General features: G+C 39.4%; 1 protein-coding gene across 3 annotated transcripts in view; it reads right to left on the bottom strand.

Annotated features, from left to right (window-relative positions):
* Positions 1–16490, bottom strand: part of LOC131073608 (uncharacterized) — a 223078-nt gene that overhangs the window by 101776 nt on the left and 104812 nt on the right. For 2 of the 3 annotated variants that reach the window (XM_058010072.2, XM_058010073.2), the window contains exons 5-6: positions 15013–15167; positions 14724–14795 (exon numbers count right to left, since the gene is read on the bottom strand). In XM_058010072.2, the coding sequence (XP_057866055.1) occupies positions 14724–14795; positions 15013–15167 (227 nt within the window). The remainder of the gene's footprint in view (positions 1–14723; positions 14796–15012; positions 15168–16490) is intronic. The other variant, XM_058010074.2, reaches the window with a different exon arrangement.

Genomic DNA, 16490 nt, shown 5'->3' with positions numbered 1-16490 from the left:
AAAAACCCAGAAACCCAAAAAAATGAGTTGTCCTCACCCCCACTTACTAAAAATAGTAAGAGTACCAAACTCCACTGATTGCTACGCATGTACCATCATTGCGAAGCTTTCTGAAAACCCAGAAGAAATCCAAAATCAAAACTGTAAAACTCCAACATGCAAGCCACCAAAAATGCCAAAACATCCTCCTAGAAAATAGGAGACCCTAATTCTGCCTCTGACTGACCAACAGGTCTCGGAATTGGCAAACAATCTCCAAAACAAACTAGAGCGAAAAAGGGGACATTACACTAGGTGAGAGCCTATCCTAGCTCGTCCAATTTCATGAGGATCCAAGCTAGCCTCTGCCATGATATCAAAATCATCAGGCTCAAGAAAATCATCATCATCAGCCATAGTTACGAGACTCAAACTCGCCTCGCACTCGGCAAGCATGTTTCAGGCTTGGGCTCGAATTTGGCGGAAAAAAATGGCAAAAGCTCAGCAAAGTGAAAAACCCAAGAAATTCAGAGATTTTTAAGGATTTAAAACTTGTTTCATGCACCCTTCACTAAATAAACCTTAAAGACATAATAACATCATCAAAGAGAAGCAAATTTGATCACATACACAAGTATACATCAATTGCATAAGTATAAACGCAAAGTGTTGGTAAAGGAAACAACACACTTAGATATATAAATATTGCCAAATGTATACAAAACTCATGGAATATGAAATCCATGACATCAAAAGTTCCAAACAAATATCAAAACAATAACTAGAAGTCTATGGCTTAGAGGAGTCTACATCCTTCCTACGAAGGCGTCTAAGATAGGTCCTAGATAATGTAGCAGCCATAATATATTTTTAACTCTGAATATGCAGAGATTTGCAACAAGGGATAGGTATTATGTAGTTTTTTATGATCATAATTCATCATTGGCCTATTACTTGCTTAGACTTATAGTTTGATCGAGGTTTAGTGCCAACACCAAAATGAGGTTGATGGTAGCACCCCTCGTGGGTACCTGAGGGTGAGAGACAGAGAAAGAGAGAAAGAGGTCTAGATCTTGGGGGAGAGAAGAGAGAGTGAGATAGAGAGAGGTAGATCCAGGGGATAGAGGAAGAGTGATAGGGAGAGAGATAGGTCTAGAGTTCAGGAGAAATAGAGAGAGAGAGAGAGAGAGTTGATAATAGCCTTACTAATTACTGAAATTTGACAAATCTGAAAATTTATAAGATCTTCTAAAACCTAGAATTTGCATTATAAATCTTAGACATTTGAAACCACTCTCAAACATCCTGTACATGAAATAAAACTTTAAGTATATGAAAAGAAAATCACACTGAAATGTGACTTCTACAACATTATCTTTCATGTATATATTATGATGGAGAGAATGAGACTGACTTGAAGACAAAGCTAGGGATTTAAATGTTATATTTCATATAAATTTTGAGGGCATGACATAAAGAAAAAAGCATTAAAATTTTAACAATAGCCAAGTCTTAGGCCCAAGCTTGCCAAGACTCGTCGAGTCTGGGCGAGTCCAGCAAAAAATCGACAACGTTTGAGTCTGACCCCGAGAAACTCGCCAGCCATACCTCACCTCACGACTCATCGAGTATTCACAAGTCTTGGCGATCTTGTAACACTGTCATCAGCAATCCACTCAGACTCTAGATCAATCTTGTCAAGGTCAACTAGCCCATCTTCCTAAATAGTTCCTATATCTGTCCATATAGAAATAAGTCTTTGCCTTACAAGTGAAGAACACAGTGAAAACAACTTCAATTGACTACAAGTATATTAAAAGTTTTAACTTGAGCATTCTTTAGCTTCAACCAAAGGTTGTGGTGAACAAACACCAAGTCATTCATTTGCTGTTGTGTTACGCCGTTGCGTTTCTTGGAATGTACGTGTTAAAAAGCACTCCAATTATGCTCACAAGGGGATGAGCTGCACGGCTGGGTCAAAATGGTATTGCCATCCACCTAAGATTTTTGCATTTGTGACCAATAAAATCCCACCATTGAGCTGATAAACACATTATATGGAGATGATATCATGTAAGAATATCTTAAAATCTTAGCACATTTAATGATCATGTTGACAAAATAAAGAGACTGTCAAAAGTTTATAGAATCTACCTATTTGGAAGGTCTTTATGCCTTCCACAGCAGCCCTAGAAGAGGGAAAACCCCTTGCCTGCCAGTACATTTGCAACTCTAACATAGCCTCATGCAATTGTTCCGAGGTTGGAAACATTTTCTCCAAGCACTTGAATAACCCTTCTTCGATCTCAACATCAAGATGTTTGAATGAAGAGTTGTAGAACAACAAGGGATTGAGATAGTATCATGCAACATGGTGAGGAGAGTGCATCTGTTGATCCCATCTCTTATCAATTATGTCCCATAACAACATATACCTATCCCTGTCATTTTCCATCCTACCCCTCATCACTTCATTGGCCCTATCCATGGCCTCATACAAAAATCCCATGGGGGATTTATCCCCATCCACCAATCTCAAAACTTTTACTAGAGGCTTTAAAAATTCTTCAACTTGTTTAGCCACATCCCAAAAACTAGTAGAATACATGTTCTCTGCCACTATTATGCCATCTATTTGCTTTGTGAAGCAAGACACCATCCACTCGTTTGAAACAAACATTAATTTCAAATTCATTTTTTGTTGACAAAGAGTCTATAGTGCAAGGAAGTGTGTTGCAAATCTTGTCACCCTTGGTCGAACTAGCTCCTTGCCCTTTGTGAAAGAGCACACCATACACAAAAACCTCATGTGACTATACATCTATGCAAGCCTTCTGCAATACCTCCTTAACTCGTTTAATTTTCCCAATGTCCTCTAGGGTTAATCAAGGCAACGTGTTGCACATGGCGTAAAAAACATAGAGGGGTATTTATCCATCAAAAGTCTCCCAATAACAACACAAGCAACAACATTGTTTGTAATAAATTGAACCACAATTTCCAGCCCTACATCCATGACTACCATGTCATACATCTCAAGCAACGCAGCCATAGATTTGATTGTATCTGATGCATCCACAAATTTCAAAAATATAGTGCCAATATCACAAGAGACAAGAAAGTTGATGAGGCTTTGGTTCCTTCTATTTGTCCATCCATTTAACATGATAGTGCAACCACAATTAGCCCACTCTAATCAATGCTATTTAACAATATCTTTAAAATCCTAAATTACATCATTGAGTATACCAACCCTCAATGTCTAGTAACATAGGTCTTGCAGCTGCAATAGCATCCACCATACCTTGCCGATATGGAGATCTAGTAGCATGGAATGGCAAGTTAGAGGAGTACCAAAAATTTGCAATCACCTTCTTTGCTTGTTCATGGACATTCTTCCTCCATCTTGTACTCTCCAAGGTGATCTATGATCCTAGTGTAGTACGAGATGCGAAGAAAGAATTAATGTTTCCTCCACCTGTGTTAGGGCCACGTGTTGACCCAAATTCTTTGAAATACTATTGTGCACCATCTTCCCCATCCAAATGTTTGCTCCTTACATCATTAGAATTAGAACCTATTTCAACCTTGGTTCTTGCCTTTTTTGCCATACACTCAAAAATCCCTAGAAGAGCTTGTTTCTCTTGGAAGGTGACATCTGCAAGGCATCCTATACAACCAATGGTATCATGTCCTGCTTCCTTTGCAAGACAGAATCCACAGAGGATTGTCCAAGGAGGCAACAGAGTTAATAGAGAAATATGGATCGTGGTATATGCAGTTTCCCACTTTCACATACCTCAGAATTCATGGGTTTCAATCTAAACCCTACAGACTTCCTAGGTATCCAACCGACAAGAATGATCTTGTTGGAAGTGGTGAGACAGCTTCTAGAGTTCGATCTTATTCAGAGAGAGAAGCACAGGACAGGCATGACATTCCCCATTTCAGTTGGGAAGACGTCAGAGGTTTGCCAGTCTGCCATAGCCGCCAGCACTGCGAGTGAGGAGCTTGCATTCTACCGATTTGCTACATACAAGAAACGAGAAAGATTCGATCCAAACAAGGTCGGAAGGATCAAGGGAGAGAAGTTCATTCACAAAATTGACATAGAAGATTATTGGGCTAACCTGATGGACGAGCAAGCAGTAAAGAGAAGAATGTGGTCCAGAATGTCAGTGGATTTCATGAGGAAGTGTGGACTTTTCCTCATTCCTGATCAGATATTAGATGATAAAGATCATACACATCCACATTATGAGAATGAAATGAAGAAGGCAATCCTATTGCCTAATTGGTCAGAGTCAAAAGAGATTGACCTGAATATATTGATGAGAGAGGTCTTGAATTTCTCCCGCCTATGGGTTGATATACAGATGAATAAGTTAGTTGACATGGGTGTTCCCTTCACTTATGAAAGGATGAAGACAGAAGAGTCTACTTCCGAGGATGATCAGAGGACTATCAGTGATGTCAGGATTCATGCAGACGAAGAGAGTCAAGCTCCCAAGAGAATGAAGAGCACGTCAGGAGAAGTCAAGGCTAGAGGGAAGAAGATTGAGGAGGTGAAGAAGAAACAGAAGATTATCATTCATCCACTTATCATTCCTTCACCCCCTCCCAGTGTCTCATCAATTGAAGTGATTGAAGTAACAAAACAGAGCAAGGAGACTCAGCAGTGTTCCAACACAGTGATACTACCAGGGAATACTCAGGAATTTCATGCCACAGCGACATCTGCACCTCCTAATGAGAGTGATGATCAGTCGAGATCCCCTACTGTCCTTTTGGAAGTTAGTTTGGGAAATGAGGTATACGATTGGACTAGGAATAATCTTGATGATAATGAAGATGTTATCTCGGCATTGAGAGGACTTGATCGAGAAATATGTCTCGATGATGGTATGGAGATGGCCACTATTCCTAAATGGCTGATGAGAAGTATGAAGAAAAGTAAACAAATGATAGAGGAACAGCCTATTAACGACATTGATGACTACCTAGCTAAGAGTGCTAAAGAGAAGGAGCCCAAGAGAGCGGAGATTTTATCGCACATAGCTAGAGATGAGACAGGAATGCGGATTGCACAGATCGTTGTTCCTATTGCAAGCGTAACAGCGGACATTGCTACTCCTATTGATTTCCAGATCACTTCAGTTGCCCTTGGTCGTACATCCAGAAAGCAAGAATTTCAGGAGGTTGGTGAAAACCTCAAAGCAATCGATGCGAGGTTAGACAGAGAGATTGCGGAGAAAGAAAGGTACAAAGAAGAGAATATCAGACTTAGAGAGTATATTGCAGGGACAAGGCGTGGAGATCCCACCCTTCTTTCCCCTATTGCAGTTGACCATGGAATGCATTCACACTGTGAGGTAGTGTTGTGACCATTTCACACATCGCCCCATTTGAAATGGGGACCCCCTCTTTTTTGCTCGTTTTTCGCTCGCTTTTCGCTTCGCTTTTAGGGTTTTGTTAGTCAGTCAATTGTCTGGATTTAGGGTCAAGCCTTAGGGTTTTAATTGCCGTCTTTTCAGGCCAGAATCCAGTCAGTTTTGAGAGCTTTTGAGCTTCCTTTTGTAGGATGCAATTTTGAATGCAATGATTTCGCCAAAATGGTCTATTTTCAATTGGAATTTTTTTGAGTGCAGAGCTTAAATTTGTCTAAGTGTTGAAGATGAAGTGTGAATTTTTGTCCAAATGAGTAATTTTGACCAAATGTTGACTTTTTTGATTTTTGATCCCGGGCATGGGGAATGATTTGTTTTCGCCTTGTGAAGTGATTAAACTTGTGAAATCATGTTATTTTGACCTGTAAGAGCAAAATCGCTCCTGTCCCTCAGTGAAGGACCGGAGCTACAAATCAAATTTTGCCTTGTACTTGTAGGATTTTAATGATTTGACGATTTGAAGAGGTCCAAGGAGATATGTTTTACCAAATGAATATAACTTGAGGTGCCGTCGTGAAGAAGAATGACCCAAAATGCCAAAATCGCTCCTGTCCCTCAGTCAGGGACCAGGGCGAAGTTCTTTGTAGTTCCCGTCCCTCTCAAAGGGACCAGAGCGAAGTTCTTCATAAGGCAAAATTCCGGCAGAAATCAAGCAAGTTATAAGTTTGAAGGCAAGAAAGGAGGTGAGTTGAACCCGTTGAAGATAAATTGAAGATTATGAAACGTCAACAAGGGACCTAAATACCTAAGTTCGCTCCTGTCCCTCAGGGAGGGACCAGAGCGATTTTTACTTTAGATGATTTTCTTGCTCAATTTGAATGGACCCCAAGGCATGGGTGAATGGAATGGAACATTACGAATCCGTTGAAGATAGTTTTCGAAGATGATAAAGTGAAATGAAGCCCACAAGGCCAGGATCGCTCCTGTCCCTCTCCAAGGGACCAGGGCGATATAATGATTATACTATCGTTCCTCCAAATTCAAGACTTTCTAAGACGGAGAACAAGGTGGCAAGGACGTCTTAAGGCATCTCCATCAAGCACAAAGCATCAAGGGTCGTCAACATTGAACGAATTACATCAAGACCCCCAGTTCGCTCCTGTCCCTCAGGAAGGGACCAGAGCGATATTGAATATATTGGCCAATTCATGCAAAAATCACGTTAAGTCAAGACTTTACAAGGTCGTAAAAGGTTCAAGGCGTCCTTTGAAGGTCATATACCAAGGTGTTGAACGTTAAAATGCTACTAATTTGTACAAAAGGCCTATATCGCTCCTGTCCTTTGGACAAGGACCAAAGCGATTTTTACTAAAACACTCATGTCCCGTCAAAACCAAGACAAGGCAAGGATAGGCAATATCAAGGACGCTATTTCGAAGGCAATGAACAAAGAACCAAGATCAAAAGTTTGCAAATTTGAGCCAAGACACATGGATCGCTCCTGTCCCTCTCCAAGGGACAAGGGCGATGATCCTTCCAACGTTTAAATGTCTTGTGGAATTCAAGCGAAATGAGCATGGAATGAAAGAATAGCATTGTTTGTCCTTCACAAAGATGATTGAGGCTCGAATTTACAAAGGTCAAGGAGAAATTATGAGGATCACTCCTGTCCCTCTCCAAGGGACCAGGGCGATATTTGCCAAAACACCTATTATCCTTCGAAGATCATAACAAAACAAGTTGCAAAGGGTCTAAAACGCCATTTGGAAGGCAATGAACGAAGAGTTAGAATCAAAAACAATGAATTTCAAGCTAGAAGACAAGGATCGCTCCTGTCCCTCTCCATGGGACCAGGGCGATATCACATTTAAAGACATTCCTTCGCACAAACAAGTCAATCAAACTCGAAGGACCCAGCTAAAATGTCGATTTGAACGTGGAGATGAAGACTTTGGACGTCAAAAATGCAAAGATCAAGACCAAATTGATGGATCGCTCCTGTCCCTCAGTCAGGGACCAGGGCAATGAGGTATGTATATTTCATTTTCAAATTTTGGCGCCCAAAACAAATATTTTTGAATTTATTTTAAATGCTAAAATTCGATATGTTTTGAAAATTCAATTAAATGGCATTTAAATATTGCGCTTGGTATTATTTTATTATTTTGCCTTGTAAAAATCGAAGTCTATTAATTAAAAATGAAGGCATTTAATAATTAATTGTTAAATTATTAATAAAAATTAAATATTGCGCTTGGTATATAAAGGTCGGCTTTGTTATTTGTTTAAAAAATCGTTTAAATTGCCTTATTATTTACCAAGTCGGCCTATATGGGGGTGAGAGGTAAGCGCTATAAAAGGAGGGTGAAAATCTTCATTTTCACATTATCATTTTTTGCCATTTCACATGCGATTTGGAAGACAAAGGGAGAAGTGCGAAATTGTGTTCAAGTGCGAATTTCATTTCAAGCAAGGTGGCGCCAAGATTATCCAAGGTGGTGCGAATCTAAAGTTTCATATTGTGCGAACTTGAAGAAGACATTGAGATCACATCAAAGATTTGAAGGGTGGTGAAGTTGATAAGAAGGACATTTATTTGAAGATCACGTTGAAATATCAATTTTGCCTAGGCGAATTTTGTTCATTTTGCATTCTAGAGTTAGCTCTTTCGTGAGGTATGGCGATTTGGTTTTATTGTTTTAAGTTTTAAATCGTCATAGCTTAAATTTTGAATTTTGAAATTTTGAATTTTGAATTCCTAGCTCAATCGTTTTATTTTAGGAAATGATAACTCAAAGACTTATCATGAAGTTTCCTAAAATATTCTCTAATCTATGTTATTTATTGCAAAATCTAGCTTCTCATTATGAAATGTTGTGTAGGTATGGCAACCCCGAAGGCGGGAGCATCCACCAGTCGTTCAGCTCTCATGAAAGAAGATCAGAAGACCGAAGAAGTGGAGACTAAGATCGTGTCCAAGTGGAGCAACATTGGAGATACAAACTTAGGCAACTTTAGCACGAAGAAATTTCGAGAGGTCCCTTACATTGGCAAACCATCACCTGTCGCCCGGAGAATAATCGAGAGTGGTATCATTAAGGCGGCCGGCTTTCCTCCAGCTATTCAGTGCCATGAGTTGATGATCGAGTGTGCTCGTCACTATGATCCACAGTCCAGAACGATCGTATCCAATGAGGGAAACACTTTGGCGTACCTTTCAGAGGAAGCTATAAGTGAAGCTTTCCATCTTCCAGAGCACAGGGACATGATATATAAGAGCTTAGAAGGAGCCAGGTCAATGTACGAAGATGATCCAGATGCTTGTCTAAGCATAATCAATAAGAACTGGTTACTCAAGAGTCGTCCCCGTCTAAGCAAAATCCCAAACACACCGCACAGGATTGATTTCCAGGAGGAGTACAGAGATTTGATTACTATGCTCAACCGAGTTACAGGAGCCCCTCATGCCTTCTATTTTGAGAAGTGGATGTTCAACTTCATCCAGGTGATCGTTCAAGGGAAAGGTACCATACATTGGGCTAGGATAATTAGCCATTGCTTGGACGTACAGTTGAGAAGACTCAAGGCTACCAAGACCTTCCACATGAGTTCATACGTCATCTATGCCTTGATCAGGAGTGTTGAATACGCAGGACTACCTCACAGAGGAGTGATTGGAAGAGGACCCGGCGAGGTCAGAGCTTGTGATTCCTATGCCTACTTGCATCATCTGCCAGGGAGCAACTACAAGCTAGTTAATGATACCTTCACGATGCACATCACAAGGACGTTGCAAGGTGGAATTCACAACAGGTTATCTCAGGATGCACAGGAATTCATAAAGAGGTACGGTGCTTGGTTCATTCAGTTTCCCAAGTTCACTTATATTAGGGTGCATGGATGTCCTTTACCTCCATACATGTTGCCGAGATATCCGACAGACAGAATTGTGTTACTTGAAGTAACAAGACAGTTGGCAGCATATGCGAAGGCATTCAGACACAGACATGGGAATGGAGTTCCAGTACCTATCATTTTGGGCAATTCAATTGAGGTATGTCCTAATGCTTTAGCCATGGATGACGCAGAGAAGGAGTTAGCCTTGTATTCTTTTTCAACCTTTGCTTTGAGGGAAAGCTTTGATCCACATGGACATTTAGAGGAGACAGTCGGTAGGAAATTTAAGCATGAGTACCAAATTGAAGATTTTATGATGAATCTCTTAGATGATCTTGAAGTGAAACGAAAAATGCATTCTAGATTGCCTTTGGATTGCATCAGGAAATGCAGGATTTACAGAGTGGCCGACCAAGCACAGGACAGTGGCAGACATATCCAGTCATCCTATGATCGAGAAAGCAAATCAATAAGGTTAGATTGGAATGAGCCCGAGGTCGTGGATTTAGATGCTTTAATGGCTCCAGTCTTGTCTTGTACTCGCAGATGGGTTGACATACAACATCAGAAGTTGAGAGAGCAATGTATAGCTATGACTTTCACTTTGGAAGAGAAACCAGCCGAAGGTGGAGCTAGTGTGAGTGAAGGCAATCCTAATCCTAGAAATTCAGGTGAAGGTAACCTTCGATGTGCTAGTGAGGGCAATCTCCATCCAAGAGGTTCGAAGAGGAAAGAGAGACCTGGAAAGAGAGAATCTTCCAAGAAGAAACAAGAGGCCAACCGAGATCGTTCATCCGGTACATCTTCCAGACCAGAGAGGAGAACAATTCAAGTGGAAGAATCCATGGAGTCTATGGTGCAGAACGATAGGCAGGAAGAAGGACAGGCACAGCAAGGGTCACCAGATGGATCTCTCCAGGACTATGAGTTAGATGAAGATAAAGAGGACAATGCGATGACATCTCCTCCCAGACAAGAAGAAATAGTGCACAAAGAGATTCAAGTTCAAGAAACAAGATCGATTATCCCAGATTGGTTGAAGGAAAGATTAACCAAGGTGATCGTAGTAGAGGACGAGGACAGTGCAATTGATTTAGAGAGCCTTGTTGGACGTTCACACGAAGTAACAGAGAAAAGAAAGGCTACCAAGATGTCCAAGATGATTCGAGATGAAACTGGATCCAGAAAACTGCAGATAGCTACACCGGCAGTAGACAAATATGAAGGTGAGATCCTAGCAGAGGAATATGATATACAGACTTTTGAGCTAGGACCATCCACAGCAGAGCAGACACTAGATGATGCTACCGACTCATTTGAAGCATTAAAAGACAAGCTTAGAGAAGAAATGGAGAAGAATAGAAAGCTTGAGAGAGAGAGAGGTGCATGGAGGACATATTTCAGTCACATCAATGAACCTTTGGGACGTCAGGATCCAACTAGATCACCAGTGCAAGCACTTCCACTTCAATCAATCAATGAGGCAGAAAGATTCAGGAACATGGTCCAACGTACAAGTCCTTGGATGGATAAATCTCATACAGTGGCCATAGAATTTGTAACAAGGATGATGAAGATTATTCATCAAGCTATCCAAGTTCTTGAGATAATCCACAATTTGATGATAACAGTGGCTGCATTTGACCATACCAAAGATGTCATCATTCCTGTCTTGAAGGTAATTAGACACACATCAAGGAAAGTTTTAGCGCAAGAGAAGATCTTGGATGGAGAATCTCACAGTTTGTTTCAGTGGTCAACCTTACTCCATATGAAGAGTGTTTTCTTCAAGGACATCAGTGTTAGATGTGGCCAAGTTGAGGAGGTGATCAATCCGATCCAGGACAGAGTATTTGAGGTACTTCGTACCATTCTTGGCAAAAGGATCGAGGTCGAGACAGATGTGGATATGCAGGAATTAGAGGATAGAATCAAGGTCATCTTTTGCAAAGACGCAAATGTTACAGATGAGCAATATGATCAAATGTTTGCCACCATGCTCCTGATTGAAAGAACAAAGGAACTTGAATCTACTTGGGACGCAGCTCTTCTAGATGCATTCGATCAGGTCATCCACTTCGAAGAGAGTATGAAGAATCTTCCCGAGATTCCAATTGCAGAAATCGAAGGAATCGTGACAAGATTCATTGCATATGCCAAAAAAGAACATTGGAAAGGGAATAAGATTCTAGATGAAAGGTTGTTATAGATGACATGGCATCTTATTTGTCATTGGTTTATGTCTCCTAGATTTTTGTGCCAAATTTAATATTTGGCTATGTATTTAGTATTGTTCAGTAAAAAGGAGGCCATTTGTAACAAACCCTAATTAGGGTTTAGGTGTCATGATCTTGACCGTTGATCTACTTTCGATCTGGACCTTTCATTGTAATTGGGGATGCTATTTATACCCCCATTTTTCATTTCATTTGGTAATGGTTAGATATCAGAGAGTTTATTGTATTAGAGAGATTAGAGTTAGAAGCAATTTTATTTTGTAGCAAGATTGAGTTTTGAAGAGAGGAATTCAAGCAATTGTTGTACATGATGACTTGGAAATCAATAAAATATTGAAGTTATGGTGTTTTGTTGCAACTTTCTTGGTTATCTTCATGGTTGTTTAATCTACTTGAATCATGCTCAATCAAAGTAGTGTGTTAATTTGAAGGACATAGTGTGAGACTTGATCTTTGGTAGGATTCGCTTTCCATACCACTAGCTTCTTGCTGATTGTAGGAACGCCTTGCGTGGTCGACTGGAGAATACTTTGAGTCCCTTAATCTTCAATCATTATTGTATTTTGGATATGTACCTTCGTGGTAGTGTCTTTGATCTTTGATGCATTGAATATCATTTTGTTACCTTAGAAGATCGCATCAATTTCAATAGAGTTGTTATCTTATGGCAAAATTGAAATTGGTTGAATCTTGCCAAGTCTTGTCTACACGAAGTCATTCTTAGGGTTAGACTAGATTAGACCTCTTTCAAACCCTACTCTTTTGTTATTTTTGAATAGTTTCTTTAGTTTAGTAAAATCTTGAGCTTTCGGAACGCGTAAGACCCCTTGAAGGAAACAGCAAATCACATCATACCGCTGGAAGCTTGTCCACACGTAGAGACCCTACTAACCAGAACCTTGGAGTCTTCCTAACTGATCCTTTATGCGAATCTTCAGCAGTTAGAGGCTTTTTCTCAAGAGAGGATAAGATGCCTATTGGTATTTTATTCTATGTATGATGGTGTATAAAATACACGTCAACAGGTAGCGAGAGGTACACTCTCGGAGGTAGAAAAGTGGATTGAGAGCGCAAGAAAGCAAGCAGATGATTTCCTTACTCAGTTTGTCCATGCATATGATAGGACAACAGGGCTCGTATTCAGAATCCAATATTTGGAGGGAGTTTGGGAAGAATTCCGGCCTATCCAAGACACGACTATTCCACGCCTCCAGGCTTTGAAGAAGGTTCCTAATTCCACCTTGGTCAACGAGAAAATTGTGCACAGTGGGCACAAATATGATTTCCATGGCTGGTATTGTTCATTAACCGTGAAGAAATCAACTTATAAGAACGCCCAGTCGAGTTGTATGGAGATGGAAGGATTAATTCAGGACATTCAAATGAAGATCCTTGCCTCGATTGAGGAATTATTGGGTCTTGATGTTAGTGATGCTAGTGGTTTACACTTAGCCGAATTAAGAGACAAGATGAAATTTATGTATTTTTGCCAGTTGGACTCTTTGAAGAAGAGTAAGATAGATGACTTGGTCTCTTTGTTGATTCACGTTCATAGTTCGAAGAAGCTCATGCTAGAATGGGAGAATAGTTTGAATGCTTGCTCGGATTCACTGGACGTGATTGATTTACAGCAGGATACCTTGCCTAGCATGATGGAGGAGTTAGATTCAGTATTGGCTAGATTCTTGGAGTATGCTAGGAGAGAGAGAGATGCAGGGAGGGATCTTCTAGAAGATTCCCTATTTGATGACTAGGTATCTTTTCATTGGGCCATATGTTGGTGGCACCATTTTTTATGTAACCCTAATTAGGGCAATTCTAGGATTTTGTTGGCATGATCTCGACCATTGATCTTAGATCAATCTTGGCCATCCATTTTGTAAGACTCTCTATATATGCCTCCTTGTCTCTCATTTGTAAGAGAGTTTTTGTAAAATTGTTGGTATATGCTGCAGCTATTTGAATCATAATCATTGTTCAATTGTTGGTGATTTCGCTCTTCAAGTGTTGTATTTGCATTCATGGTTCTCAATTCCTCCAAGTTAGATTAGAATTTAGATTAGAATTTATTTTCATGTATGTTAGATTGAGTGTAAGATTTGTTGAATTCATTTGTGTGGAATCCTTAATCCATACCACTAGCCTCTTGCCGCTAGTAAGTGCGCCTTGTGTGGTCAACTAGAATTTTAAGTAAGCTTAACTTCAACTATTACGCATCCCTTGACAAGCATCAACTTGGATGGTGTCAACGTTTGATGGTGATAGCCTGAAAATCCTTAAGTATACCTTAGACGATTGCACTAAGCTTGTGTCAATACCTGATTGTGAGACCTTGCCTGGTTTGATTCCACTAGATCCATTCTTCATTTCCTACATTCCTAGACTTAGAATAGACTTCTTGAACCCTATTCCTTTTGTCCTTTTTTTAAGTAAGAAATAAATCCACAGCCATATTGATAAATCTTAAGTTGTCAGCACACCTATTCCGCATCATTCATGATAATACAAACATTTGCGTAAGTCCCCAAGTGAACACAGCAATTCACATCGACCATTGAGTTACCCACTCGTCAAGACCTGACATGTAGAAACCTTGGAATCATTTTAGTTGATCTCATTCTTAGTATCTGAGGTGATTTTGTTCAAGAGAGGGTAAATTACCTTGGTATTTTATTCTGAAATGTTTTGTGCATAAAAAACACATCAACACACTCCAAGTAGACCCAAGACATACCTAGCCCCAGACCCAAACCAAGACCCATCCAGGATAAGTGCAAGGTCCCATCAAGGCATATACAATAACATAGAATAAAGACTAGTAGGGGACTTAACTATACGCTCCTAAACACTTTAATATAAAAAGATTATAGAATGAACTTTAAAACAAAATTTGCACACTTAATTGAGGAAGCAACCAAACACTAGTTCATCCATCCTTGATACTTACCTATGCCTATATAGTTGTATAAAATAACACAATAAATCATATTCCCTTAATTTAAATTGCAGCAGAGTAAATATGATAAGAGTGCCTCAAAACATAAGTGGGGAAGAAAGGATAGTATCAATTACAGTATAGTTCGTAAGTGAATTGAAATGGTGTCAAGTATTTGTCTATCAATCTAGTCACAAAATGGAACAATATATACAGACTGCCATTCTTTTTAGCATGGTATCCTGCAAGTTATGAAATTCTAAGCAAAATCTATTGTATTATACACACCTTAAGATATCTCCCACCAATATAGATGGACGATCGATGGCAGATGACTTCACATTTGCATGGTTCAGAAAGCTGCATCAAGTACCATTCATTAATAGAGAATGCAACAGATGGATTTCCAAAAAATGAAAAAGAGAATTACATACAAAGTTCTAAATACCTAGAGTTGAAATCATACTGATCTCAGCACAGCTTAAATATTAATAAGCACAGGGGTGGCAACAACCACAGAGATAAATTAAAGAGCCAAGTTCAGTGATGGCCTAATATTCTGTATAACCTCAGTTACCTTTGTTGGTGGAAATTTGTATTTCTTAGCAAAGTCATCGTCTGACATGGAATTAAGAATGCGTTGAACTGCTGCAGAATATCCACCCCCATTAACCGTTTCCCTTGCAGCATGTATTGCTGCATTGGCAGCATTATGAAAGCTATTATTTTCCCCTGCACATGAATCATTCAGGTAAATAATTGCTTCCTAATCAAGCAAAAGACATCAATTTTGAAATCAAAAACCAGTACTATGAAAATTTGCTTCAGCCAGATCTTTAATAGCGTCTATACATGCATGCACAACAGCATACACAAACTACATAAAACATGCACATGCCCCACACCTTACCTTGCAAATGCACCATAATCTTAACAAAATTTAACAAAACAAAAAAAATAAGTAAAATATAATATAATATAATAATAATACTTCACCAAGCTGAATTTTGAGCTTTTGTATCAACGAGTTAAGGAGGAAGTGTGAAAAATGGCATTCAAGAAAAGATAAGGTTTGTGAGACTGGCTTGTGTTTCCTAGTTGGTTGTGTAATGTTCCAGTTGCTCGATAAATGAAGCATCGAGACCATTCATAGATCCTTGTGTCTTTGTTTACTTGGAAGATTGTAGCGAGAGTGAATCAAGGACAATACAAGCAGTTCAGAGAGACGTGTTCTGAATGATGAAAGAACTAACGGCAGAAAAAGAGAATAATAGTAAGGAGAGCAAAGAACTCTGGTGCACACAACCTAAATGTGATGGATATGCTAAAACCAATTATCCAAAGAAGCTATTTTGTGAACGTCCTGGGCCACTCAACAAAAGAGTGCCCCTGTAATTTGAAGACCAGGAGTACACAAGTACTCTTTACACAAGGAGAGAAGTCCACTCCACCAAAGCCACAAAATGCATCTCCAAGTAGTTATCAAAATCAAAGAGGAGGTTGAAATCAAAAATAGTGCAACCTCAAACGCCCACCGTAGTGATTTGATTCGCCTAGTACTCTCCAAGTACAAGTTTCTGAACTATGCTTCAAAGTTTGCAAATACGTTTCGCCTACAATATCATTGTAATGTCCCCACTTTGGAATAGAATTTAATGGTAAATAATAATAATAAAATTATAACTCAAAAGAATAAAAAATAGAACTAAAAATTAAAATATATAAGAATATAATTAAATATAATTAAAATTTAATTAAGTTAATGAATGGTCAAAAGAGATGGAATGAAAAGTTGCGACTCCCTCAAACATGAGATATAAAAGGGAGAGGAGAACATCATTTGAGGGGGAGAATTTGGGAATCAGAAGTGCAGATCTGATTGTGAAAGGTTGTGTCCCTTTCAAAGGGCAGAGTTGCGCTCTTCCAACTGTTATTAAGTTACAGGCAACAACATCCTTGTTCTTGGTAGAAGGACACGGAGGGGAGGGATATGGCATCACGTTTAGAATAATATCGATCAGCAAGAAGAAGAATAATACAAGCAAGGTTACAATC

This window comes from Cryptomeria japonica, chromosome 11 (assembly GCF_030272615.1).
Source record: "Cryptomeria japonica chromosome 11, Sugi_1.0, whole genome shotgun sequence".
Taxonomy (NCBI): Eukaryota; Viridiplantae; Streptophyta; class Pinopsida; order Cupressales; family Cupressaceae; genus Cryptomeria; species Cryptomeria japonica.
This window is presented reverse-complemented; position numbering and strand designations above follow the sequence as displayed.